The sequence below is a fragment of the Ptiloglossa arizonensis genome, chromosome 3 (assembly GCF_051014685.1).
Source record: "Ptiloglossa arizonensis isolate GNS036 chromosome 3, iyPtiAriz1_principal, whole genome shotgun sequence".
Taxonomy (NCBI): domain Eukaryota; kingdom Metazoa; phylum Arthropoda; class Insecta; order Hymenoptera; family Colletidae; genus Ptiloglossa; species Ptiloglossa arizonensis.
Genome location: NC_135050.1, coordinates 2,438,901 through 2,466,785, shown reverse-complemented (window position 1 = coordinate 2,466,785; position 27,885 = coordinate 2,438,901). Strand labels below are relative to the sequence as shown.

At 30.1% G+C, this 27,885-nt stretch overlaps 6 protein-coding genes across 21 annotated transcripts in view; 1 reads left to right on the top strand and 5 right to left on the bottom strand.

Annotated features, from left to right (window-relative positions):
- Window positions 1–3,984, bottom strand: part of Ca-alpha1t (Ca[2+]-channel protein alpha[[1]] subunit T) — a 134,531-nt gene extending 130,547 nt beyond the window's left edge. For 2 of the 4 annotated variants that reach the window (XM_076306878.1, XM_076306877.1), the window contains exon 1: window positions 2,631–3,983. In XM_076306878.1, the coding sequence (XP_076162993.1) occupies window positions 2,631–3,018 (388 nt within the window). In that variant the 5' untranslated portion in view covers window positions 3,019–3,983. Of the gene's footprint in view, window positions 1–2,630 lie in introns of all 4 variants that reach the window. The other 2 variants (XM_076306879.1, XM_076306880.1) reach the window with 2 other exon arrangements.
- A 1,042-nt stretch (window positions 3,985–5,026) lies between these two features.
- LOC143144713 (spermatogenesis-associated protein 20) lies at window positions 5,027–12,410 on the bottom strand. Of its 6 annotated transcripts, none has more exons than XM_076307407.1 (13): window positions 12,353–12,410; window positions 11,370–11,541; window positions 10,532–10,901; window positions 9,725–9,868; window positions 9,390–9,479; window positions 9,038–9,292; window positions 8,712–8,891; window positions 7,975–8,184; window positions 6,726–6,918; window positions 6,466–6,634; window positions 6,189–6,397; window positions 5,689–5,888; window positions 5,027–5,603 (listed from the first exon to the last, which is right to left on the bottom strand). In XM_076307407.1, exons 2-13 carry the CDS (start codon window positions 11,510–11,512, stop codon window positions 5,343–5,345), a joined length of 2,424 nt encoding a protein of 807 aa, XP_076163522.1. In that variant the 5' UTR covers window positions 11,513–11,541; window positions 12,353–12,410; the 3' UTR covers window positions 5,027–5,342. The 6 variants fall into 6 exon arrangements, with proteins under 6 accessions (XP_076163522.1, XP_076163523.1, XP_076163524.1 ...); XM_076307408.1 differs by having other exon boundaries at window positions 12,349–12,398; XM_076307409.1 differs by lacking the exon at window positions 12,353–12,410 and adding an exon at window positions 12,075–12,219.
- Window positions 12,411–13,580: 1,170 nt separating this feature from the next.
- On the top strand, window positions 13,581–15,445 carry LOC143144229 (uncharacterized). 6 transcript variants are annotated; one of them, XM_076306444.1, is made up of 3 exons: window positions 13,581–13,691; window positions 14,399–14,686; window positions 15,180–15,445. In XM_076306444.1, the coding sequence occupies exons 2-3, from the start codon at window positions 14,410–14,412 to the stop codon at window positions 15,353–15,355; spliced, it is 453 nt and encodes a 150-aa protein (XP_076162559.1). In that variant the 5' UTR covers window positions 13,581–13,691; window positions 14,399–14,409; the 3' UTR covers window positions 15,356–15,445. The 6 variants fall into 6 exon arrangements, with proteins under 6 accessions (XP_076162559.1, XP_076162563.1, XP_076162558.1 ...); XM_076306448.1 differs by having other exon boundaries at window positions 13,588–13,682; XM_076306443.1 differs by having other exon boundaries at window positions 13,590–13,719.
- Hspc300 (haematopoietic stem/progenitor cell protein 300) lies at window positions 15,427–17,131 on the bottom strand. Of its 2 annotated transcripts, none has more exons than XM_076306449.1 (4): window positions 16,997–17,131; window positions 16,021–16,189; window positions 15,682–15,764; window positions 15,427–15,545 (listed from the first exon to the last, which is right to left on the bottom strand). In XM_076306449.1, the coding sequence occupies exons 2-4, from the start codon at window positions 16,139–16,141 to the stop codon at window positions 15,519–15,521; spliced, it is 231 nt and encodes a 76-aa protein (XP_076162564.1). In that variant the 5' UTR covers window positions 16,142–16,189; window positions 16,997–17,131; the 3' UTR covers window positions 15,427–15,518. The 2 variants fall into 2 exon arrangements, with proteins under 2 accessions (XP_076162564.1, XP_076162565.1); XM_076306450.1 differs by lacking the exon at window positions 16,997–17,131 and adding an exon at window positions 16,506–16,615.
- A 2,509-nt stretch (window positions 17,132–19,640) lies between these two features.
- Stck (LIM zinc finger domain containing stck) lies at window positions 19,641–22,588 on the bottom strand. Of its 2 annotated transcripts, none has more exons than XM_076308014.1 (7): window positions 22,355–22,588; window positions 21,567–21,680; window positions 21,309–21,421; window positions 21,000–21,192; window positions 20,761–20,902; window positions 20,409–20,667; window positions 19,641–20,138 (listed from the first exon to the last, which is right to left on the bottom strand). In XM_076308014.1, exons 1-7 carry the CDS (start codon window positions 22,360–22,362, stop codon window positions 19,939–19,941), a joined length of 1,029 nt encoding a protein of 342 aa, XP_076164129.1. In that variant the 5' UTR covers window positions 22,363–22,588; the 3' UTR covers window positions 19,641–19,938. The 2 variants fall into 2 exon arrangements, with proteins under 2 accessions (XP_076164129.1, XP_076164130.1); XM_076308015.1 differs by having other exon boundaries at window positions 19,642–20,138; window positions 22,281–22,588.
- Window positions 22,589–23,823: 1,235 nt separating this feature from the next.
- LOC143145030 (peptidyl-prolyl cis-trans isomerase) lies at window positions 23,824–27,037 on the bottom strand. The gene is made up of 3 exons (XM_076308016.1): window positions 26,739–27,037; window positions 24,954–25,307; window positions 23,824–24,735 (listed from the first exon to the last, which is right to left on the bottom strand). The coding sequence occupies exons 1-3, from the start codon at window positions 26,940–26,942 to the stop codon at window positions 24,664–24,666; spliced, it is 630 nt and encodes a 209-aa protein (XP_076164131.1). The 5' UTR covers window positions 26,943–27,037; the 3' UTR covers window positions 23,824–24,663.
- Window positions 27,038–27,885: the final 848 nt, after the last annotated feature.

Here is a 27,885-nt window from a genome sequence, read left to right as displayed (position 1 = left end):
GAAGAAAAAGTCGCACTATTTTTTCGGGAGAAACACACTGGCAGAATTTATTTTACCGGAATACTTACAATAAACGTTCAATCACGAAGGCAACTATAATCATTTTTCTCATCAAAATAGTACAGATTTATTTATACATACTTAGAGGGTAAACATTTGCGAACGTGGAACAAAATAATGTGGTTGCGATCGCACGAGCTATCAGAATTGAAGACGAAGAGAATGTAGAAATTATTGGAAATCAAATAAAGCTCGACTCTGGTTCCAATATGCGTCGAATCCTTATTAGTAATAAAATATATATTTTCATCAAAGTTATCTATAGAGAAAGAAACGAGACTAAAAACTTTTTCGACGATCGAGAATTATAGAAGTACGTGTACTTTTTATCTTCTCGATTAGTAACTTTCATACCCTATATGTTTATTGAAAAACGTATGCAAGAATGTTTCTCACACATTTTCTACATACATAGGTACGTTCAGTGAAATCTATATGTATTATTTAAAAATTGTCTCGAACAAATTGCAATGCCTAAATTTACCAAAAATAATAACGTATATATGTAAGTACCATACATGTGTTCATACGATTCGGTAATTTCATAATTTCAATGTAGTCGAATCGTCTACAATTTTTTCATGTCTACGTCATAGTATATTGTTCGATAAGTTTTATCGACAAAATTCATCGAACAACCTAGTATGTATGTACATGCATACGTGTTCACGTGTACGTGTACTCTATATCTGTCGAATATAGAGAAGCAAGAAATAAAGTTGTAAGTCGTGTCAAGAGCAATTCACAATCACAGAAGTGATCTCGATAAGAATAAAATTGCATCTCTCTCGGGTAAACGTTTCTAATTTGCAGTACCTGGAAAGTAGTCGTAACTCGGTGTAATTTAAATTACAACATCTAAATAAGAAACGTTCAACACAACGTTATCAATTTAACGCTTTACTGCATAAACATCCGCAGTTTGTTCGTTTACTATCCTTTATTTTTTACTACGTGTAACCTTGACAATTGCGACGCGCTGTACGTCGACACGTTCGAATATTACAAAGTACCCTATAGCGTGTAAGTGAAAAGACTTGAAGTCACCTTCGTGATTCGAAATTTATTGCAAATTTGAAAAATTTATGTCCGGAACCATCGTATCTTACATTCCTTGTAAAAATAGTGAAACTGTAAATATAGTGATTGTAGTAAATGTAGCATATCTTACATTCCTTGTAAAAATAGTGAAACTGTAACTATAGTGACTATAATAAATATAGTATATTTTACATTCCTTGTAAAAGTAGTGAAACTGTAAATATAGTGACTATAATAAATATAGTATATTTTACATTCCTTGTAAAAATAGTGAAACTGTAAATATAGTGACTATAATAAATATAGTATATTTTACATTCCTTGTAAAAATAGTGAAACTGTAAATATAGTGACTATAATAAATATAGTATATTTTACATTCCTTGTAAAAGTAGTGAAACTCTCTAAAATTTCTTCTCCATGCCATTGATTTAAAAGAAGAACACCGGGTAACAACAATGTAAACACCCTGCATATCAATTGAGACGTTGATCATTTTAAGAAGTGGCAGTTCATATCAACCGTGAATTTTACTCCTACATTACAACTCTAAGATCGGTACAGTACTACGATACATGATAATACGTAATTAAATTACGCGCACAAATAAATACTCGAAACAATGTATTATAGATGATGTAATAAAGAAAAAAAAATTAAATGTTCAAACTGTATCGAACGAGTAGACATTGGTTGAAGAGTACTTTATTAAAGAGTTACAACAAACGTATCGAAAGGAACCTAATCCGATAACAAATGCCAGAATTGTTCTCGAAGGAAGAGTACACGGCATTTCTGAATAGAAATTAAACAAAATTATTTTCCTCGATTTGTCGTAACTTTTGAATAACGTGTTTTTAACATCTACTTGTAAAATACACCCTGTATTCTATCGATACAAATCATTTTAACGATCCAGTTGATTAATTAATGATTAATTCCGCTATGTTAAAATGTTCCTCGTGCGTGTCTCGAGAAAATCGTTGATTGAAAAAATTACAAAATTGATTATATCTACAGAATAGAAAAAATCGTAAAGTCTTTCGAGAATGTGCTATGGAATTTAAAGTAAATTTCTTTGTAAAAGCAGTTGAAAGCACAGTAATTTCGACCGATTCGGAGTTAAAAAGGTTGAACGCGAAAGGAAGTAGCAAGAACGTGAAAGAAAATGATATTCGAAACTCGCGGTAAAAATATTTTACAAGCGGTATGTAGAAACAGGAGGTACGAATTTGATCCGTACGAGTAATTTACCGAATACACGCGATTTCGAATTCGTGCTAACCCGAAGATAAATTCCAAACGGAGATATATTCGAGAACTTTACGTCAGACATTCCCAGCCAGAAACTTACCTATTCGGTCGCGCGAGGTGGAATAATTTTAACGCGAAACCATAAATCGTGGAGAAGTAAGCGTGTACGGTTCTATTCTCCGCGATGAAGCTCCAAACACGAGTTAGTCGGGATAGAAATATTTATATCACCGTTTGAGAACGATAGAGTCGTCGTTTCGTTCCAAAAGGATATGGATTAGTGATGAGTGCTAGACACCAGTTGCGCGGTCGTGTATTCTGGTCGAGGTATCGCATAACAACCGGCACGAAACCAGGATAGGGTAGCCCATCGCCCTCTTCCTCGTCATCTTCGTCCTCCTCATCCTCGTCGTCCTCGTCGTCGTCGTCGTCGTCCTCGTCCTTGTCGTCGTCGTCGTCCTCGTCCTCGTCGTCATCATCGTCGTCGTCCTCTTGAGCGACAACGCGTCGTACAGTGGAACGGCCGTCCCCGTCCTCGTCCTCGTCGTCCTCGAGATCGCTGAGTTCGGCTACGTCACTGTCGGAGCCTTGTTCACCGTTCCCTGTTCCAGCAGCTTTAGCCGCGGAACGGTACCGATATCCTTGAGTGTAGTGCAACGACATACTTGTGGGCTGAGAATTGGTCCGATCGCGATCGGGCGATGGATTCCAAATATCGAGATGCAGGTAACGTTCAACGACGAACGAGAGACGCTATCCAGAGAGAAGACACGCTGGAAGATTTATCACGGGGAAGATTTTGGCCGAGTAGTTGCGAGAACGTTGATGCCGTTGCTCCAAGCGACAAAACCAACCGCGAAGATAACACCGACATCGAGAACTCGTAATTCGATCAGTCGTTCGGTTACCCTTTTGATCGTCACTCCGATAGCTCGAGCAATACGAACGAGTTTCTTGTACGCTTTACCGGTAGAGACATTTATCGCGCTTTTGTCCACGGTCTCGAGATCGAACGAGTCGTCGCACATCCACTGGCCGCATTTTACACCGGAGAGATAGCAGTGAAATCCAGGTGCGTAGCCTCGCGGTATGCGCTTGCCCAGTTTCTCACCTGCAATTCTCACCTTCGGTGCCCTCTTGTTCGGTCTTGGTCGGTTCGAGCTCACCTGCTACCAGGTTCGCTCCCACTGGAGGGAACGTGAACGCGAACGAACGGTAGAGAGGTTATTTAAGATATTTGGGCACATCGAGGGTAACGGGGAAAAAAGGACACGGCGGAAGCACCTGCCGTATAAAACGTACGAAATTCGATCCCTTTGGAAGAGAGAAACTTCTGGTAGGAAGATGGAAAAAGCGAAACGTGCGAATGGCGCGTGGTGTATCGCGTGGCTCTCCGTTGGTCAAGGAATCGTGTCAGAAACTGGCCTCCACCGAAAAGGAATCTCTTCGTTCGTTTATAATTCGTATGCACCGATCGTGCGCAATGTCTGCTCGAATTAGTTCCTTTCCGTAGGAAATACTCGAAAAACTGCGGCCTCTATCAATTACCCGAGAACGTACAAGTCGACAGCGCCCGGTGCAGCGTCGACCGGTGACTGAAAAAAACGTCGAACATCCTTGTCGACAAAATTGAACGCATGCGCGACCCCTCCGTCCACACCTCTCTCGCTCATCTGCTCCATGACCTCCTGCATCCTCCCTCGAGAAGATCTGAAGATCCTCCTACTCTACTTTCCTCGTCCTCTTCCTCTTCCTCTTCCTCTTCCTCTTCCTCTTCCTCCTCCTCCTCCTCATTACTTTACCCCCTTCGTTCGTTCATTCGTTCGTTCGTTCGTTCGTTCGTTCGTACGTTCGATTCTTCGTTCATTCGTTCATTCGTTCATTCGTTCATTCGGCACATCTTTACACGTAACGCTCGAACCGAAGGAAAAGGGAAAAGATAACCACAAGCAGACAAGAAGAAAAACAAGCAACCAAGAAGCTGCTTCTAGAGCTCCTCGAGATCTTGTCATTTTCATTTTTATTGCCAACAAAGTGCCAGACGTGCTTTCTTATCTTCTCCTTTCAAGGTGACGGGTTTATTCGATACCGTATACGACACGATCGTGATTTCAAGCTCTTACCAGTCGTTAAATATAACGACCTGCCAAAGACACAGTCGATTGCAAATTATATTCACTCGCGCGGTCCGTTGAGGTCCAGCTACGAACAAGAAACATCGAAAATGTCTTGCCCGGTTTAAAACTCTACGAAAAATTTCACAAGTATACAGGTTAAAATTCCTAAAACCAAGATTCGGGAGTTCTTCGTTCCGGCTTCCTTCCCACTTTCTTCTCTCACCCACTCTTTTATCCTCTCTTTTCCTCTAGTGGTTTATATACTGCGTCTATTTTCGGTTGGAATTCGACACGAGATTTTGCGGTAGGCACCGCACTACATCGCTCTCGACAAAAGTCTGTCGATGATCAAAAACCAATACCCAAGGATAGATTATGCTGGCACAATTCAAAAACGGTCGCGTTTATTCGATATTATAAATGTGTTCTACCATAGACCTAAATGGACTCGCGTGGTTGGCGGAAATAAAATGTCAAGTGTTTTCAAAACAGTCGAGCATAATACGTTATTGCACGCCTTGTTTGGATTACGATAACCAGCTTGAAATAAATAATTCATATTTCAACAGCTTCGCTTTATTAAACAAAAAATCAAGTATTTACAATCGCATGTAACAAGTATTATTTACTTCCTTCGATTCTGAGATAACGATCAATTTTTTATTGTACAATGCAGGATGCATATAAGTTGGTCAAATTTATTGCATTTTACGATACATGTAAATGCCTGCGGGGCACGCTAAAACGCATAACAATAATATTATTTTCCTATTGCAACGTAACATCCGACGTTTCTCGACAAACATAAGAAGAGTCATGGAATAGTTTAAACGTCTATAAACTTAAATTATTATTTGGTAAAATGTTTCTCTATTGCTGCTCATCTAGCAACGTTTCTAGTCGTCTAGGATCAGTAACGGGCAAAGAACATGTATGATGCCGACAAACATAAGCCGTTGCTTGACCATCCAAAGGCTTCATCTTGCTGAGATGTTCGTTTCTACGGAATAATACGCTACTCGATTCATCGTGATCGGCTAAGAAAAGAATCCGTCCAGGTATCAAACGTTCGTACACGACGCGAAGTAGATCGTCGGTACCCTTTGCGCCCCGTTTTCCAGTTATATAAATCTAGAAAACAAAATTTACACGCGCTCGTGTTCTGAATTTATCAAGCTTCCGAGAATACCTACCGCCTTCGAAAGTTCACACGCACCTGTGTTGCATCATCGTGATAGCGAACAAGCGCCAATACTAGTTGTGGATGCGCGACGGGCCTTTGTATCAGCAAATGTCTAAATGCTCCGAAAAGACGCGTGGCTCTATCCTTGAGTTCACTACGACCCAAGTAATCTGCCAGTTTCAGGAGATTTTCAGCGGCAATCGAGTTGCCGGATGGATCTGCTCCGTCGTGGGCTGCACATAAGGTTATAAATCTTCTCAAGATACATAGCATATCTTTCTCTTTCATTCAAGTTTTAACCTAATATCAAAGCCACGAGCAAAACTACCACAGCCTGATGGACTTAATGGCTGGACGTAATGAAACACTGAACAGACCGTGCTATAAATATTTGGACACGCTCGACGTTACTACGGAATGTGAGTTTCCTTGATTTCATAGCTCAACGTGACCGCAACTATCACATATACCGTACAAAACTATGAGAATTTTAAACGTCGAGCTAAAATTATCGCAAAAGTACTTAAGCATACCCTCCTTAAGTCGAAGAATTACAGCGGGATCCTCCAACGTTGTTGAAAAATATCCGCCGTTCGTTTTGTCCCAAAAGAGTTTATCTTGAATATCGTGCAATTTTTCGGCAAATTCTAGCCATTGTTCTTCTAAACTAGCTTCGTACAAATCTAATAATCCTTTTACTACGAACGCATAATCGTCTAGAAAACCGAATATAGGCACGGTCCTAAAAATGTGATATTAAGAGTGTTGCGTTATATTACATAATTCTCGAAATAATAATGTTATACCCACGTTTGTGTAATTACGTCATTATCGCTGCGGTAACAACTACGAAGTAGGACATCTTTAGTTTCATCGAAGAGATAACGTTCGATAAATTTCGCCGCATCTGCCGCATATTCGATATATTGCTTATTACCAACTGCCGCTCCTCCACGTGCCAAACCACTTATCATAAGACCTAGAAACAAGATCGTTATTGACGTAAAGATTCGAAAAATTCAAAATCGTATACAGCCATGTAACAAAAAACGTTATTTATAACCGTTTACCGTTCCATGCCGTAATAATTTTATCATCCAAGTGAGGTCGCGGTCTTACCGACCTAGCTTTGTATAAAATGGAACGTGCTTCGTTCAAATACATTTTCGTTTCTTCATTAGTTAAATTAAACTGTTTAGCGGTTTCTTCAATTCCATTGTACACCATCAGTACATTCTTTCCTGTTAATTCTCCGTGAGGATCCTAAAAGCAAACAAATTTATCACCTTCCGTAGTGTTAAAAAAAAAACGGTTTAGAATTTAGAGTGCTTCAATACTTGCAAAACTGAATAAAAAACATTATGATGTACATTAAACGATTATTTTTGTTGAAGTTCAAAATAATGTATGGTTTTCATGTCAGTAACTTGTTTGCATGTTTAACATTGAAAATAATGTTGTTACATTATGAAATAACTAAATATAATTAATATTGCAATTGATAATTATTATTATTTTATTACAATTTTATATTGTAATATTAGAGTGTAATGTATTTTAGTAGTAATGTGTTTTATATTGCAATGATTGCTAAGCAAATCTCATAAAACTTTCCATGAACACTACTTTAAATCACTTCATATATTATAATTGTAATCCGATATCTTTATTTTTATCAATTTAAGCAAGACATTTTGCAGAGGCAACACTTTTATTTCAAGCAATCGTTGGATTTTTATATAGCACTATTCGTTTTTGTTTACCATGCCTTCGAAAATAAAATCACAGTAACCGAAACATCAATGTCGCACAAGACCTTGGCACTGTTGAAGTAACATTATACAAAATACTATTTTACATAATTCCAAACTTTGATTATTTTTAAATAATGTTGTGGCAAATAAAGAACTGAATATTATTTCAAACAGTTATTTCTTATCTTCATTTCGAATAAACTTTTCTCAGGTCTAATGTCATACATACATATATGCATAACATGGCAGTCAATGTGTTATACCTTATTTTAACAAAAACAGAATTTTTAGAAGAGTATGCAATTCCGTGATAAGAAGATGCAAAACATGTATGAAAATGAAAGAAGAACAATTTGTTTATACACAGCATGTAAAGAACAAAAGAAGATAAGTCATTTGTATTATCAAAACTGAAAAGTGACTTCTACTCTGATATGGTTCATTTTTCACCTATATTAATTAGATATTATTTACTTGATGATTAATATGCACCTTCTAAATTCTGAACCTTTTCTTTAAATGGTCTGTGTAATCTTGCTATTTTGTAAATATGTGTATAACATACTTGATACTTTTTTACATTTCCCAACTCTTTTACGTTGAAGTGGTGGCAAAAAATATCGGACAATTTAACATTTTTCTTATCAGAAATCTCTCTATCTAAAAGCGACTTAACTTCTGTAGCAGTCCACACGTAAAACGCACCCTCCTTTTTTGCACATGCATCATGTGTCGGGTACGAGTCTGCATCCTCAGCGCTATAAAAGCCCCCTTCCTAAAATAAATAAGATGAACATTATACAGTGACAAGAAAGAAAGTAGATGACAGAGAGCTTGATTACCAAGGGCATAACATAATTCAATATTTTAACCCTATTTGTGGATCCATTTCAGAGAAAATATCTAAGATTATGAAAGAAACATCTATTATGATTAATAATTAAACAAAGAGTATAAAATAATAACTTTTCTTGTGTAATATATTCTTAGAAAATATGAATAATATTAATAACTTATATATTAAAACACGTAATTTGGAAATAGTAAGAAGGAATATAGAAAATTGATTAAAACTAAAACAAACCATAAACTTACTTGAATTAAGAAACAAGGAAAATTTTATATATCTCTATGACATTGAAATAAACTTTTTCAAACTATACACTTACAATTTACTTCATCCTCTCTACGATCAACGACATATTGTATTACAGATTTTGGTTTGTTGGTAAAGAGAAAATAATATACTATATACACAAACAAAAATAGTTGCAATCTTTAAAAAGCAGAAAAGCATTATACCTTGTGACGTAGATCTCTTATTACATATGTAGCTATATCATCAATCATTTCAGCAAAAAGAACATCTTTCGTTGCAAGATATGCATCTGCATAGGATTGCATTAATTGACCCTGATCATATAACATCTTTTCAAAATGAGGAACATGCCATTCACCATCGGTTGCATACCTCGAAAAACCCTAATTAAAAATGAATATTATGTTATTAATTATATATGTCGCAAATTAAAATTAAAAATTAAAGATTTTCACAGCTGCTTTTAGACAGTGATGGACTTTATTAATTAAATAAATGTTATATTTCAATTTAAAATTAAAATTCTTACCTGACCTATGTGATCATGAATGCCACCGTAGGACATTTTTCTCAAAGTATATGTACACATATGCAAACAATGTTGAGCAAGCTCTTCATTGGGTTGACGCATATACATATAAAACAAAAAATTAAAATTCACTGGTCGTGGAAATTTAGGGGACTGCATATGCGTTGAACCAAATCCACCAAATTTGGGTTCAAATTCATTTGTAAGTTGTTGAATACACAAAGTGCTACACTCCAACGAAGGTACTTCATGTATCTACATAAAAAAAATTTCCAAGCAATAATAGATATAACTTTATTACCAAAAAACAAAATATTAAAAAAATTCAAAAATTTACCATTCATTGTCTCACCTTTGTTGCATATGGAATCTCAGAAATATTTTGTAACATTTCAAGATTATGAGAGCCAGATTCTACCATTTTGGTTCTAAGTTGTTTCCACTACAAAACATAAAACACAAAATTTACATCTTAATGAAATATTGATCATAATATAATTACAATATGCACATTTTCAGTTGGAAGTAAATTAATATATTTTAAACATAATATGCACATAATATACTTATAGGAATCAATTTATTATTTTTTATTTTTAAGAAATAACTGAAATATGAAAATCGCTCATTAAATTATATATTCCTATTCCTTTCTACATTATTATCAACAAATAAAAATGGCTGTACCTTTTGGGCAATATTGAGTAAGATAGTTTTAAATCCAGCTTGTCTATGTGTGTCTTCTGGAGGAAAATATGTCCCTCCAACTATAGGTTTTAAATCAGGAGTAAGAAATACACTCATTGGCCATCCACCATGACCAGTCATTGCCTTTGTTAAGTAATAATTCTCAATTTGTAGCTACTTAGTAATTACTATCATCTCTAATACAGGATGTTTGACAATTTTTCAATCACACTTTGACAACATATTTTACAGCTAAAAATAAGATTTAAAATATATAATTATATTTCTAAAAATTGTTAAAAATTTATGAAAAAAATGTGAAATACAAAGAAAACATTGTATCTTAATTTGCATTTCAAAATGTTATTTGCCTTTAAAGATACAAGTGTGGCACCAGCACATTATTGAATTTGTCATATAACATATTGTGTTGCAATTTACATATAATTATTTCACTAATTTGTAATTATTAGTTTATAATTACAATGCAACTCAAAGTAAGCCATTACCAACTACGTATTACTGCTTACAATTTAATAATTAATAGTAACACTGAATTAATTCAAACATAGAGAATACAATGTAGACCAACAAATAAGAAACATATTGTCAACCTATTCTTGTTAAATACTTTACTATCGACAAGCTACATTATTGCTCCCTTTTCATTTCATATTCTTGTAATAAACTTTTTACAAAGGACCGTTCAAAGTGTAATATTAACCATACAATTTGCTGCCAAAGTTTGACCAAAAAATGGTTTCATACACTGTATTTATTTAGAGTATAGCATAATTGTGTAGTTACCTGTATAAAAGTCATATATATCCTATCAATATCTGGTCTTTCTTCCCTGTCTACTTTTATGTTAATAAAATTCTTATTCATTATTTCAGCAATTTCCTTATTTTTAAATGATTCTTTTTCCATAACATGACACCAGTGGCATGTAGAGTATCCAACAGATAAAAAAATCAATTTATCCTCATTCTTTGCTCTTTTCAAGGCTTCATCGCACCATGGATACCAATCTACTGGATTTGTAGCATGTTCTTGCAAATAAGGGGATTTTTCTAAAGCAAGTCGATTCTTTACCTCGTCTTGTTTGTTTTTTGAATTACTTGTTGAAGCCATATTTGCTGAGAACGACAGAAAAGTCAATGACTTTTCACCTATTCTATGAAATTAAAATTGTTTATTCAGTTGTTTACATACTTTGGAATTTCGTGTGGATTTTTATAAGTATGATGGATATAAAAATTATAAAAAAAGATTTCCAATTAAAGTAAAATTAAATAACAACTTAAAATTATTATTTCAGTAAATAATAACCATTTTGCAAAACAAGGAAGAAAATATTTTTAGAAATATTTTCATGCAAAATAAAAAATTAAATATCCAAGACCAGCTTGCTTTTTAAACAAATCTACTATATACAGCTCAAATATTCATATATCTTAAATAAATTTCACTAGTTGGATAAAGAAAAATAGTGTATTTAAATATTAAACTGGTAAAACACTTTTATATATTATTTTTTAAAAGAAATTAAGTTATACGTTAAAATAAACAAGATACAACGAATTCTCTTCTAATGAAATAGATTAACACAAAAATTACATAAATTTATATTTGATTGCACTACCTGCCTGGTCGATGCACACCAAATGATAAGGAAGCACCTTGAAGTAAATGTGATTTCGCGCCACGATTCTGACTGCACCGTTTTTTAGATAATTCGGATGTATAGCGAACTATTGACAAAAAACAGCATCTTCCCAGAGTCATAACAAGCTTGGCATGGAATAGGTATATACCTGATAAAAATTTAAGTTTCAGTGGCTACTACTATAAAGACTACTCGTAAATCTATTCGTATGAAAACCCATTAAAAGTTCATTTGAGAATATAAATTCCAAATAATACATTACATACATTTTTGTAAAATAGAAACTAACAAAAAACGATTTAGTCAATTTTTTACCCATTTACATAAATTATTTTAATAAATAAAACTTGCATAATATTTTACTTATTTTCGAGCTTTAAACCCATCCCAACATTGTGTGGGAACTTTTCAATCATCTACTATTTAGTAATTGCGTTGTATCTATTCGTACAAAGAAAAAATAAAGGAACAATAGACACAGCATAAGAAACTGCGACAACAGTTATCAATAATAAAATTTAAAACAAAAATAATTTCTCTCCGATAAATAAAATCACACCAAAATTTAATTGAATTTATTTAAAATTCCTTCAAAATAAAATAATTTGCATTTATAAAATTAAGATAACCAAATTACATTTGATGTGCATTAAAGTAATAAGTGGATAAATTTATACAAACACAGTTAATCGCGATCAATAAGCATTTATTTACATATTCAATTGAAATAAAACGTGTAAAACTGATATTACATGACACGCAATTAAAAATACGTATGTATGTAAAAATGGCGAATCCCTCCTTATCGTTATATACAATAATTTGCTATGTAATATAAGTAAATTGCTTCAAAATCGTAGATAATAAGTGTCATTATGATATTAAGAAATCAAATGAACAGTATGAAAAGTACTACAATTGTTGAAAAAATCTACTTTATTCCAAACACATGTACCTACAAAAATAACAGATTTGTCCTGTGCACAAACATTCACTTGTAAGTAGGCTTTAGTGACATTCCCTCACCGCAAGATGGCAAAATACTACATAACACGTGACTAATTTGTCCGGAATTTTGAATTTTTGTTAACATATAAAGAATCTGAGTATTTCAGTTTTATTTGTAAAACTTGTTATACGTAATTGAAGAAATATATTCAAATTGCTAAATTTAGCTTATTTAAAGAAATAAGTATATACTCAGTTTCTATAGAAAGAAGGAGAGTCTCTGTGTCTTATCTCGACTTACAGAATATTAAAGGGCAAAAATAACATTTGTACTTAAATTCCATTTTACTAGCATTACAAATGTACGTATTAAGGAACTTTCTCAAATTTTTAAATTAAAAATTTCATTTGTACAAAATGCGAATTTTGTATTGAAGCAATCACGAAACTACGATTGTACATTTAAAGTAAATATCTATAACAATCATCCTCAACTTTGTTCATATTTTTTATTTTGGTGGGTCGTACTTAAAAAAAATTAAAAACAATTTTTTTATCATTTTTTGTCTATCAAAGTAATTTATACGTCAAACTTTCGTACAATACTTATCAAATACATATATAAGTATTTTCTATAGTCCAAATGTATTTACACATATTCAGAAAAACAGCATAGTAATTAAAAAACTAAATAAACATAACTAATTCATACAAAATAAAAAGTTAATATTTATCTAATAGAAACTATTGTAGAATGATTGAAACACAATAAAATATAGATTGCGATCTTTGATTAGATACGCATAATAATGACATTTACCAAATTGTTTCATTCAACGTGTCAAATTTTTTATTACGTTTTATTAAAAAAAATGTATTTTAAGGTAAGTCAAGTATGACATATATATTAGTGTATGATGAAAAAAGGATTAAAAAATTTCTATAGAAAAAAAGTTCAACAAGACGATCAAACTTTCAACCATTGTATTGTCCAACTTCGCTATGTTCAGTTCTGACAAGTGTGGTTACATTTTATTAAATTTACATTTTTTTAAATAAACATTAGTTCTACATTTAAAAATAAATATTTCATAAACTATAAGCCGTCTGCCTCTGAAACTGGGTATATTAATTTAGTTTTTCAAATCCTAGCACTAAACGAAATTCGATCAAAAAATCGACGTCAAGAATTAGGTCCTATCCTTGTGAGTCAATTAAGTGACATCTAGCAAAACTAAGATGAAACGTAACTTCCGTGCTATGCTAGTAGATGACAGATTTTGACGGCGAAAATATTTGCGTATAGTAGAAAACGATTCTCTAACTTAAAATTTTCTACGTGTACATAGCGTAATATTTTAAGAATAATTTGATACCTGTATGTGTGTGAAATACGAACTTTCAACGATGAAAAAATTGTTCTGTTATTAATTGATATGTTATATCGTACATTTATGGGAAAATATATCAAAGTTCTAAATGGGATAAATCGGGCAACTTAGTTACAAATCTATAGTGAAATTGGTTAAAGTTATATAACTGTGAAGTATTCTCAGGTTATATAGGTGTCAAACAAATAATACTTCGTTTCACAAATTTAAAATTCTGTGTATTATACATCTATAGTATATATTATATTTATATCAATATTTAGTTTGTTTCGTATAAAGACTGATTATATTGTATTTGCATTCATATTTAATCGTATTTAATTCGTATTTAATTCATATTTAATTAAATTGTATTGTAATGAAATAAATGTTCAGTACATTTACAGAATATTGTTACATCAGAGTACTATTCTTTTATTGACAAAATTTATTTGGAACATTACATGTGATTTTTTGTTAAAAATGTTTTAAAAATCCAATAAATGAAACATTTACATTTTAACAAAAATTACATATAAATTTTATATCTTTCAATGTTTGAACATTTCGATGCTTCTTTTTTTGACTTAACAAATTCTAATGAATTATTGAAAGTTTCCCAACTCTATATCAATGATAACACACAATCATATATTTTGTCAATTTTATTACTTATGTCTGTTTTAGATTCGTTAACTATGTGGCTAAAAAATTATAAATATACAGCTAAACCAGAAGGACAGGATCCTGTAGGAAAAATTGGAAGTTGTCTCAAATTTACTGTACCATTTAGCATAATGGTTTCTGGTCATGATATATTCATACAGTCACAATGTACAACATTATCAAGTGCTTGCAAACGTTTATTATTTTGGACAATACCAATTAATGGTATGGGTTTTATTTTTCCAACTGTTACATTAATATCAACACGAATCAGAGGAAAAAACGACCCATTGAATCATGTTATGGGTGGTATGTAAATATATACTTAATACGTAGTATTAGATGATTAAAATGTTCATTGTTCATTGATCCATATTTGGGTCAGAATACTTTTGATTTGGCAGTCTGCAAAATTTAGAACTATCTCTCATACAATTAATTTCATGGTTTTATTAAATTTAAATAATGTAGTTACATTGCACGGGCAGTGAAGCATATTGTTTACAAAAGGAGATAGAATATTTATTATTATGAAAATTTTATCATTTCATGAGATGTTTGAATGTTATTTACTTATGTAGATAGGAACAATGAATATGTAACATGTGTAAAATTATTAAGAATATCTAAAATAGATAACCAATGCACAATATAAAATTACTAAAAAATATTCCATGTCATGTTTTTTTACATGCAACTTAAGTAATTTGTATATATTGTAATACACATTATTTTGTTGTTTCATGTAATTAATTTTTCAGTAAACTAATAGTATATCTTAGATGGATGTTCTTTTTTACAGCACTTGCTGCTACTCAAATAATTCGATCATGGCTTAAATTGCGTTTTCATACTACCGTGCAAATAGCAGTCATACTAGGCTCCGTGGCATTTTTAAACAAGGGTTTTAGAGAAGATTTCCAAGATATGCATGGTATCAAGACCAGACCCATTGCTCTTCCTCAGAATAGTGTCTAATAAAAATAGGAACACCATAGCAAGTCATTCAAAATATTATAGAATTCTGGATTAAAATATAGAATATACAATTATTGTTCTTAATTCGTATTTATTGATATATAATTCCATTAAATATAAAAATCTTAAAGTACTAAAAATAGTTGTTTCACCAATATTTAATTTATGTTAATGTCTCTCCTTTTGTGACCTGTAGAAGTAGTAATTGTACATATATAAATTATAACTATATTATATATTTATATTTTGGTATATTGATATTACCTATTTGAATGTTTATCATTTTATATTCACATTAAACTCTTAAATTATAATTTCTAACTTACACATGCTTCAAGATATTCAATTCTTCTTTCAAGGGTAGTAAGTTTTTCATTAAGAACAGCTATCCTTGATCTACAGGACATATCTAAGAAAGTAAAATATGTACAAATTATTTTTAAACAGTTTAATTACTTTTACATTCTAGTTAATTTGGAGAATGCACTTTACAAATATTAAATTTACTTAAAAAATTTGAAAATTTTGTTTAATTTTGCTTGTTTTTACTTTACTAGGAAAATCCTAAATATTCTATCAAACAATCTATAAAAATTCAAAATGTCTACATCGAAAATAACATGTTACGTGTGTAGAAGTTTCACTTAATAATTCAATCGAATTACCGAAGGAATTAAGAAAATCGGTTATCTTTTTGATGCTGCCAGTTATAACTTCAATATATTCTCGATTTGCCCAATCCTGTTGAATTTGCTTTTGAATAGCTTCTCGATGTACAGCGGCCATTTTGAATACTACGTTTAAGCGTAGTGCAACTAATATGATCTGTTAATTCTGAAAAGATATGTATCGTGTAAAAATAGTAATAATGCAAAAAAGCATTATCTATAAACAATTGTCATTGCGCTCTTCGAATGGAACTCTCTAGTTAAAAATTCCTTATAATAAATAGATTCTTCAAACCATAAAATTAAAAATCATAATCGGTGCAAATCGATCTGAAGCGACCAATCAACGCTTATTATTAAATAATTATGCAAAAATGTTTGTTTTTATTGAATGAATTATCTGTTTAATATTAAGATAAATTGTGGTTAAAAAAGACCATATTCTATGGACGAGAGTGTTCGGAAGGATTCTGAATACATACGGTTCAAATGGATTTTGGTCAATTCAGGGGAAAGTCACTAAACTTCAATTCAGGGAGCTACAACCTTGGACCATATGATCTAAGACTAGAAGATCTACTTAACTTTTGGAAATGTTTTAACTGCCATCTGGACAACTATAACTTTTTTTAAACTAAAATTCAATATGGCTGCTCATAAACTGTACAGTCGTATGCGTTCAAGAGTATATCTCAATTCCATGTTAATAAATTTCGATTGATACACATACGTATGTATTTAATACGCTTTTTTAAATGTAATATTAAACGAAGAACTAAATTGGACAAAATTCACTCGAGCCAATATATCCACCTCAGGTCTCAAACAATATAATATAACACACATTATTTCTCTTTCCGTCACCGAATTTTACCCACTATTTGCTGCGTGCAATTTTTTCCAACAACTTCGCTACCAATAGTGGTCAAAGCATCTATGTTGGCTTTACAACAAATCGTGAAAATTCCCTTACCATTCCATGTATTAATGCAAGCAGTGTGTCCGTGAACACAGCACTTTGGTTAGCTTCGGTGAATCCAGAAAGGTGTATGTGGATTTTTCCGTCGAGTGACCTCTTCATTTAAGAAAGGTAATTCTAGGAACTATCTTCAATTACACTACTAAAGTCGGTAAAGTTGGTAAATGTAGAAAATTAATTCCTATATATCATATGAGATTTTATCGAACCTTTCAATCTTAGAAAATATTGAAATAATAAGTTCAATTTATTCCCACAGATGGAGCATACAATGTTTTAGCAATATGAAACTAGGTAATTGTAAGAATATTTTCAAGCTTCAGCTACTTTTACAGCTTAATAAAATGTTCCAAGTTTCAACTATTCCTAGATCACTATTCTGAAATCCTGCAAGGCAGGAGAAGAAAGCTACTCGTATTATTCGAAATGAATTTATTGATAATACATCAATTTACTCTTACATTTTATTATACGCGTGAATTTATCGAAACACACTAAAGTTATATTCGTATTATTATTGGATGTTAGTACTGATCCTCACCGATTTGAATGACATTTAGTAGATTCATAAATCACATATATAGCAGTCGTAACCAAAATTATAGTTACAGATGATTAGCTAATTATGAAAAAAAATAAATGTATAGTTTGAAAAAATCGCTTAAGCAAGTATACTCAAATAGTAGAGCGAATCCTAATCAACAGTATCTGTACCATAGTGGCAAGCATAGGAACTTAAAAGTATTATAAATATTCTTTCAACTTTAGTGAAATTTATTCATAAATATCAAAAGTTTTTAATAACTTTGTAGCGTACAAAAGGATATACTCACATTGTTTGCATAGTTTATTTCTCTTACTATATCTGCATTACAATTTACATGATATATTGAAGTACAATCTATTAAAAAACTTTAGAGAAAGAATATTAGATATATAATATATAACAAAAAACAAAGTATTAATATTAAGTCATGTTATATTGCATATATCAGTTACGGCATTGAATTAATGCAATTACATATAAAATGTAACTGAATTAATTATTACATACATACATCTTTACCATAAAAACATATTAATGATATAACTAGAAGACGTAAAACTGTGTAACTAAAAGTTGCAAAAGAATGTACTTAAAGAATAACACAAGAAATTTTTTCAGAATAAAATTATTTCATGGTTATTATTAACAATATTAATATAAACAATGATAAATATAATGTATTAAATTAACAGCTTTTTTTTTGTTTCTTGTTAAAATCTCATTCTGCTTTTTATAATACGACTGTCCATTGTTATTTGGTTTTCAATATATACATTGTTGGCATAAAAATACATATTTATGTATATAATTGTATTCAAACAATTTGTTTATAATAATAAGGCACCTTAAAGGTCGTGTAGAGAATAAATGTTATTTGCATGTGTACATTACTCCTATGCGACGATATCTGCTTTGCGAATACAATATTTAAACCATTATTTATGTCAAAGCAAGAAAAAATGCATCTTCTACTAGTATTCAAAAAAGTCGGACGTTCATAAACCATTTGCAGCAATCAAAGAGCGACTAAAATATTAATTATAAATAAAACATTATAACGTGTTTAGAAAACCTTGGCCCGTGAACACATTAACCAATTGACACTTTGGCTGATGAGTTTGTTCTGTCGTTCAACCGTTTAATACTAAAAGTTGTTCACAAGCAAACTTTCTTACAATACTTAAACTTGCTTTACATGCAATATTTGTGTAGGGTACACAGATGTAACATGGGTTCAGCTGATGTTTCTGTTTATGCTAATGGAACAGAATGGAAAAAGATCTCTAAATAATTATTCGATTTACACAAGTTGTGTTTGAGTCATATAAACTTTACAATATTCGAGAGGAAAGAAAAATTAACAAATGAAAGTAATATGTTCAGCTATCTAAAAGACGAATTTTGGTTGAACGAAGTCATCTCATGTAGTAACGCCATACCTGAGATAAAGAATTATGGAATTATGACATTTGCTATAGAAAATTGTACTAAATAATAGAAACCAAATTGTTTTTAAACATATGTAGAGGTATATTTTCTCTGCAATGTTTCACTACCTTCTACGTTAAATGGAAAATCTGAAGACAATCATATAGTAAAGTATTATTTTCATCTGCTTATTAATCAATACTGATGTTATTATTTTATATACAAAACAAAATATCAAAAATTTTACAACATATAAATGAATAAAATATGGAAACCAGTAGATTTACCACATTTAAATGAATGCATTTCTTGCTCTTATGTTAATGATTTAGATATTTAGAAAATTGTACAAAAGCAAATACGATTTATAAAGTAGAAATGTAACATTTTCGAAATCACTTCATTATGTCAATTATATTGTATGACGAATTAAAAGATTTTTGTCGATTTATACATTTTGAGAATTCCATTATTGTTAGGAACACATATGTAATGCACATTAAACATGGAAAAACAGTAGTATTCTATGTATATTTTTTAAGAAACTACAATAAATATTGTTTACTTATACTACATAAATCTATTTTTTCTGTTTGTATTAAAGTGTAGTACCAAATATTGTAGAATTGTTTTTCATATTTTCTTACATATTACAATCATTAAAAGAAATTGTCAAGGAATCAAAACAAAATCAATATAATACCTCATCAACTTATTTTGAAAAGTGTATAAAAAAAGATACTATAAATCTGAATAGTCACCAGAACTATTGTTCAAGAGTTAATTACCAAGTTTGAAGTAGAAAATAAAAATATGACTTAAAATAAAACAATATTAGCAATTAATACACGAGGATAACAATACATATATAATAAACAAATAACCTAATAACATTCGAGCATTGAAAATTATTTTACTTCATTTCCAATAATCTCTATAAGTACACAAGAATAGTATATCTTTAAGCTGGTATTCTTTTAGGGTTTAAATCGTACATACGACGCATACGTTTTTTCAATTCTTGTGGAAATTTGTCATAACACTTTTTGCAGGCTGGTTTTAAATCAAATTCAAAGAACTTGGTTTTTTGATTCATTTTTTGATCACAAAACGCACATGCGAAGTGATGAACACACCATGCTTTATTTAAAGCTGTAAAAACTGAAAAATACAATATATACAGGATATAATATTATTCTTTTTAAATCTGGCAAAAGATACATGAAAAAGGATTTCACTGTTCAATATTTCCAGTTTAAAGGATTCATAGTAAACTATTCAATTATCTTCATACCAAAAAGTATATATAAAAATATCCTATCTTAACAACTGCAGATTTTATTTTTCCATACTCAAGATAATTTTCAAAAGTAAATATTATATTAAATTAATTTTCTGAATGTAATACGTTAAACACAATAATATACATACCATCACCAGAAATTACTTGATTGCATACAAAACAAAGATTTCCAAAGAGTTGATGGTAATGCGTCTCACAATAAGCTAACCCCTTTTTTTCATAATGCCGATGACCTAAGAATGGTTTTTCACATTTTGCACAAACAAAGTGTTCAACATGCCAATGTTTACCCAAAGCAGTTACTACACGTTCTTCTATTGGACGTCGGCATGCTCCACAAATTGGAATTCCCATTTTATCATGACATCTCAAACAGTATAACTCATTCTAAAAATATTAATTGCTAATGTATTTTCAAACATTATATTTAAGAATAAAACTATCTTTTTGTATGTTGAGAATAGAGTAACACATAAATACCATTTCATTGGCAGCATATCCTGGTCTAGAATTCACTTCTCGAGCATCAGAATTAAGTTCTACTCCGCAAGCTGAACAATTAAAATGATACGGATGATAAAGCTCACCACGAAAACGTAGAGGTTTATCATCAATTACTCCACTGAAAACATACATGTAATATGTAAAATTATCTTACATGGTACTACAACTTTGTTATACAAAAAATTTTATTGTACAAATAAAATTGTAATATATACTGGCACTGATGACAAATATATTTTCCAAGTGCTCCAGCTTTTACACGTGCGTTGCAGGTATGACATAAAGCTCTACCCTGACATTTAATAAATCCTGCATCTGCCAATTCACCACTACATTCTTCACAACGGAAACATCCTGGATGCCAATTAGCATTCATTGCTTTTATTACACGACCAATAACAAATTCTCCTATGCACAAAAAAGTTTAAATATCATTTCCAAAAAATTAGATGTTTGTAATATCGCAATATGTATCATAATTTTAAAATATAATATCATATTTAGTTAAATTAAAAGTACCTTACCACATTTTTCACAGCAAGGAGCAAACAATACTTGAAAATCGTGCTCACAATACTTGTATCCTTCAAATTCATAAAATATTCCATCTGGAAATGGACGAAAACATTGTGCACATCTAATAAAAAAAGAGGTTGAAATAATTAATTTTATTAAACAAATGTAATTTAAAATTGTTTATAAAAAAATGAATATTTCATAATTAAAACTTATTTAAAATATGCAATATTTCGTCAAATTAAGCCATAATTAAGTATTCTTACACAAAACATTGAGGATGCCATAACTCTCCATGTGAATTAAGAATTTTTTCATGAGCTACAAAACCATCTCTGCATCGAGAACAAAACATATGATCCAAAGACATTTCTGTAACACTTTGGTAAAGTTCATATTGTTAATAATAATTTTTAGCTTTAAAGAAAACTCATAATGTATATTAAATTTTGGTAACAGTCAATAAACAAAATCGAATAATACCATAAAATATTAAACTATTTTTATAACAATTTCATAAATTATATAATGAATAAATTAATATTATGTACTTTACAGTAGTTTTAATTAATACAATCCTTATGTTTTAGTTTTGTAGATAAATAATATTTATGATTTTAGAGAAACTCAATAATACAAAATAAAAATGAACCAATCATAAACATGATAACTGTAAATAAATTTCAGTCGAGCATCATTACAAGTTAATGAATTTAATTTATTATTTAAATATTTATTAATTCATTTTCAAATATGTACATAATACACATTTCATGCACTCTTATGTTCTGTTTTTAGATAAATATAAATGCTTACTTAATTTTATGATACATTATGTTTATTAATTCTAAATTTTCTGTTTCGTCTTTTTGTATTAAATTAAATTATACAGGATTACTTAAATATATAATATTTATATCAATTATGTATTTCAAGGAAATTTTAAATATCTTCATAATAACGGATTTAAATTTATATACCTGTAAATCAATTTTTGACGATGGAAGAGATATCCTATAACAGTATGTTTCGCAAGAGAAATAATTGTGCTTACCCTGGCATTCTTTTAATGATAAGGAAGAGCTAATTAAATCTCACGAGTCTTATTAGTATTACTTTATTCTTTTAATAACTTTAAAAATATTCAATTTCATCCATTAGAGATTATTTAGAAAAGTACTTAGTCTTTTTATAAACTAAAGAATACTGTTATTTATCATTAACACTATTTTCACTTTATATTTGAAACGAAATTTTGTGTATAAGATGTACACATTGACACAAGTGTGGTTCTATGTCAAACTAAAGATGATTCGCTATAAACTTAGAATAAAAATTACGTCATCAAATAATGCACCGCCTTTTCTACACTGACCGTATCATTTAACTGCACCGACCAATCAGATGATAGAAATACAGAATTGCCTTTTGCGAAGCATTAATCTTAAACGAAGGAAATAGTTTAGAGTGGAAAGTAGTAAATATTCAAACTACAATATTTTCACCAAATTATTTTAATATTATTATTATTTCAACTAATTTCACTAGTATAACATGAATTTGTAAAAAAATTATCACTTTCTACATTTTCTAAAATATGATAATTTTCAAATATTTTTCAAAAAAGTAAACAACCATAAAATTTGTTACACTTGAGGCAAAAGTACTTGTCCATACTATATTGCAATTCATTCAACTCTTGATTTCGAGTAATCAAATATGTGAATTGAAATACGAAACATTTAATATAAAACGGTTTTTTAACTTTTGATATCATTTCTGATACAAAAATGTTATAATTGCTAGAACTTTCAAAATGAACTAAAATAATACTATTTATATGTATACAAATATTAATTTATATAAATTCTATTATGTTTGTCTTCTTAGGGAATATATTTTCTGTCGTTTCGATCATGTTATATGGTAAGCTTTGTTTGCACAATCTTTGAACGAATGTATATGAATAAAGCATTATCTATGTATATAAACACTAGCGACTACACGTCCAAGCTAATTGGTGAAGACGATTACAGCATATTTGCATTTATATAGTTTTTTTTAAAAACTAGTAAACATATATATTAGTAATATATATAATAATACAATTCTAATGCGTATTTTTATTAACTTATTATGCATCAATTTATCGTCGTAAAATTAAAAGAACAAATTCAAATATGAAATTATGTATATGAAATAAAAAATGGTTAAAATATATTTCCATAATTATTAAATTTTCTCTAACTTACGATTAAATATGTTTTTTAAATTCACTTCAGTACAGTCTCCTCCATGCAGTTTATCGAACTTTAGACGTATACAAATTAACATATTAGATTACATTTTTATATTTTCCTTTTTAAAATAAACATGTACACTTTCTTTAAAATGCATTATCAAACAATCATAATATATTAGTTTAAAGTGCAGTTGACATTTGATGAAAGATATAAAACATTAATGTTATTAACGTATTAAATAAGTATATTGGTTGTAAAGTATGACAAATGACAACAAAACTTCTGAAAACAATTTTATTTCATAGAAACCCGTTGCAATTACATTCTTCGTTCAACGTTGGCGTGTTACATCAGTATAAGATGGAATTATAATCTAGAGGCATTATCGGATATTATAATTCAAATTACTTAAACAGGTGTTATCAATTATCCTGCCCTGAGGAAAAAAAAGTGTATACATATAAAACGAATAGTGCTCTAAATAATGAGCATTTTTTTTCATGGTTCTAAATATAAAAGCACAGTAAGAAAGACAAAATATTGAAACCTTGCAGCAAATGCATTGCATAGTAATTATGTAACACTTACTACTTATGGACTTTAGAAACACAAATGCTTATTAGTTTTATTCTTAATAGATATTAAAATTTGAATAGTATACACACAAACAATTATTTTATGAAATGCACTTTTCATATATGTACATTTTAATGTGCCATACCACTTAATACCATTAAAAGAAGAATATTATATGGAAGAATGGAGATCTAACATTTTTTTAACTGTCTCATATTTTACTTCAGTATACGAGATGTTGTTACTTATTAGAGATAAGTAATAATGAAAATGAAATTGAATAATCGTTTCTGAAAAAAGATGATTATGAATTCTAGCTCATAGTGTATTTGAACCTCAATTATCTATAATCAAAAATAGTACAATGCAGGTGATTTATTGTTTTCATTTTGAAAAAGTATATTTCTTTATGTAGAGAATTAAATTGGGAGCATTGAAGAAAAAAGATAATGACTGGAATGAATGAGTCATACAATAAAGACAGCAACAGTTGTATGCAACAGCTAAATAAAAATGCAGTTATTACAGTATCTAGTTGAACGATCTACAGTTCTCCAGAATCAGCTACCACAATCTTCTTTGATGTTTTCCCGCTCTCAGATCCCATTGCCTCCAACTAGAGTAAAAAATAAACAAATATTGAATTTTTCATCACAATGGATGTGTACAATGCAAATTTATCAATACTTTCAGTTATCTAAAACATATATTATTATAGTCAAAAAATGATCGAATTTACAATTATTTACAATTTCAAAAAGAAATAAGAATAAAATCTAATTTTAACAAAATAAATACAAATAAAAAGTACGAGATGAAGCAGTAATCACATACTTTTTTAAACACATCCATTCCTTCAACAACTTTTCCAAATACAACATGTTTGCCATCAAGCCAACTAGTCTTGCCACTGGTAATGAAGAACTGGCTACCATTAGTATTTGGACCAGCATTTGCCATAGAAAGAATACCAGGTTCTGTGTGCTTCAAGATAAAGTTTTCATCATCAAATCTTGGGCCATAAATAGATTTTCCACCAGTGCCATTATGATTGGTGAAATCACCACCTTGGCACATGAAAGTTGGAATCACTCTATGGAAGCTGCTTCCTTTGTATCCAAATCCTCTCTCTCCAGTACAAAGAGCACGGAAATTTTCTGCCGTCTTTGGAACAACATCACTTCTCAACTAAAAATTGAATGAGTATATCTTTCTGTTCTTGTACAAAACAGAGTGCAAGATAAAATTTCAAATAGAAAATAATAAATAGATTCATTTATCAATCTACCACAATCAAAATGAAATATTAATGTTTTTGTATCAAATATTTTTATCTTCATTGCAGTGAAAATGTTTTCATCATTTTGAAATGGTAAAAACTAAAGTAAAGATTAATGCAATACTATTTCAAATATATTGTAAGAACATAAAAAATAAAATTCAAATTTCTTTGAATATTGAAACTATCAAAACTACTTTATTTATTATTATATTTTTTCATTTTTTATACTTTCCCAGTTCAGAATATGTAGAATATTTTGTGATAATAAATATAAGGCTAAAATAAACATTGAACCAAAACTGGGTATAATTTTAAATAAATATGCTACAACGATTGTCAACATGAATAATCTTCTCGAACATATTTATACATCGAAGACTATTTCATTTAAATTCACTTTGGATTTATTCAGATTTACTTGATTATGTGAATTATGACGTACTTTGAAAAAAATTGTATCAATTATGTTCATTTTACACTTGAAATAGAAATTGCTTTATTCAAATTTAACTTGTGACAACAAATGTAATATAGTTTGATTTAATGGAATGTATCAAATATAATTTAAACAATGAATCTTTTAAAGCATATCATGTGAATATAATATGCTTACTGAAGCAGACAATTTACTATTTATATAACACACGCGCGCGCCCACACACAGACAGACAGAGAGAGAGAGAGAGAGAGAGAGAGAGATTTTATATATATATACAATATGTATATAAATATAATTATACATACACGCGTGCACGCAAATTACCAATAACTAAATTTATATTATGCAGTATTTAACTTTTCAAGCCTAAATAAATATCAGTTTTTCCCACCACATTTTATTTCTAACTTATTCATAGATTACTTATATTTTTTGTCTTTTTTTAATGGAAGTACACAAAAAATATATAATAGTACTATTTTATTTTATTATAATACTTTTGAAGGCATTACAAAAACTAATAGGAACCATATATTGTAATTACATCCTTAATTTTCACCTGTAGGGGATACGTAATCAAACATGTCAGCAGCAATCGGTGAATGGAAAATTTTGTGATTAAGTAGGAATTCAAGTGCGTTGATAATATGATACAAACTAACCAGCCGCATGTTTTTGTTAAACCTTACTCGTTATATAATAAAAATATTTTATTTTCTGTATGTATTCTAGTAATTTAAAAAATGCGTATTAAAACGGTTTTGAGAAAAATTCAAGCCGGAAATCAAATCGCATAACCGGCTTCCAAGAAAATCCAAGATGGCCAGTCATGCCGGAATTTTAGCGACAATGCGTTTAAGAAATGAAAAATTCCTTAATTGGGAAAAGTCAGACTCACCTCCATCACGATCCGACCCACAGGCTTATCGTTTGCAGTCATATCAAAGAAAACGCGCGGCAAACCCATTTTCTCGGCAATAGCAGCAAATGTTCGTGCGAGCAATGCAAAAGACGATCGTCTCGAGCGGGCGGTGGCTCCCAAATGGCTCAAATGGCTGAAGGTCGAATCAATTGACAGCCGGCGGATCAATCTCAACGCCATGTTCAAATATTCTTGCCTCAGAAATCAATTTGAAATGACTCAATCTTTTATCGTTGTACTGCAATATAGCCTCAAATATATATTTAAAACAATCAACTATTATTTTGTTTGATTATTATGTAATGCAATAGTGATTTTAATTCTGGCATTGACGGTTATTGAACGAACAAACGTGCTTTCTACTTTCGACCAATCAGTGTACATTGCCTGGGTTCAAGCGAAATAGCCAATCACATGCTACGCTCGTAGTTCAACCAGTAAATTAAATACGTAAATTGTATTGTAAACAAAATTATGATATAAATAAAAACCATAAAATAACATAAAATATATAAATTACATTGATTATATTTATAAATTAATTTTTTGTAACAATACTTTTGTGCTTTCGAAATTTGATGCAATGGATTTATATGCCTATAGAATTCATGAGATTTTCAGATTTTATATGATGGCGCTCTTAGTTTTATTACAGAAAGAAGGAAAATTTGTTGTACATGTAATTTTTTATTTGAAAATTTTATATTTCTTTTTCATATTCATATTATAATAAGTTTTCTACGATTCAATATTTATATACATTTTTAGAGTTCTTATACTGTTTAGGGAGGTGCATATATTCATTTTCATATATGTATGTATGTAGGCAATTTAGAAAGATGTTCTTCTTACATCTTAAAGATAAAGTATATTTTGTAGGAAATGTGCATGAAAATTATGAAATTACTCGAATCATGGTCATCTATTTTCTTATTTCCATTTAAAACACTATATACAATATTACGAATACCTATTTATATGTATATATATTTCAAATTTAATCTTCAATATTCTCTTTTAAATAATAACTTACACAAGGAATTTGATTTTAATTCATAGTATAAATGAACCATACAATTATACCCATGCAACTCATTTGACATAACCAAAGGATGTTATGTCA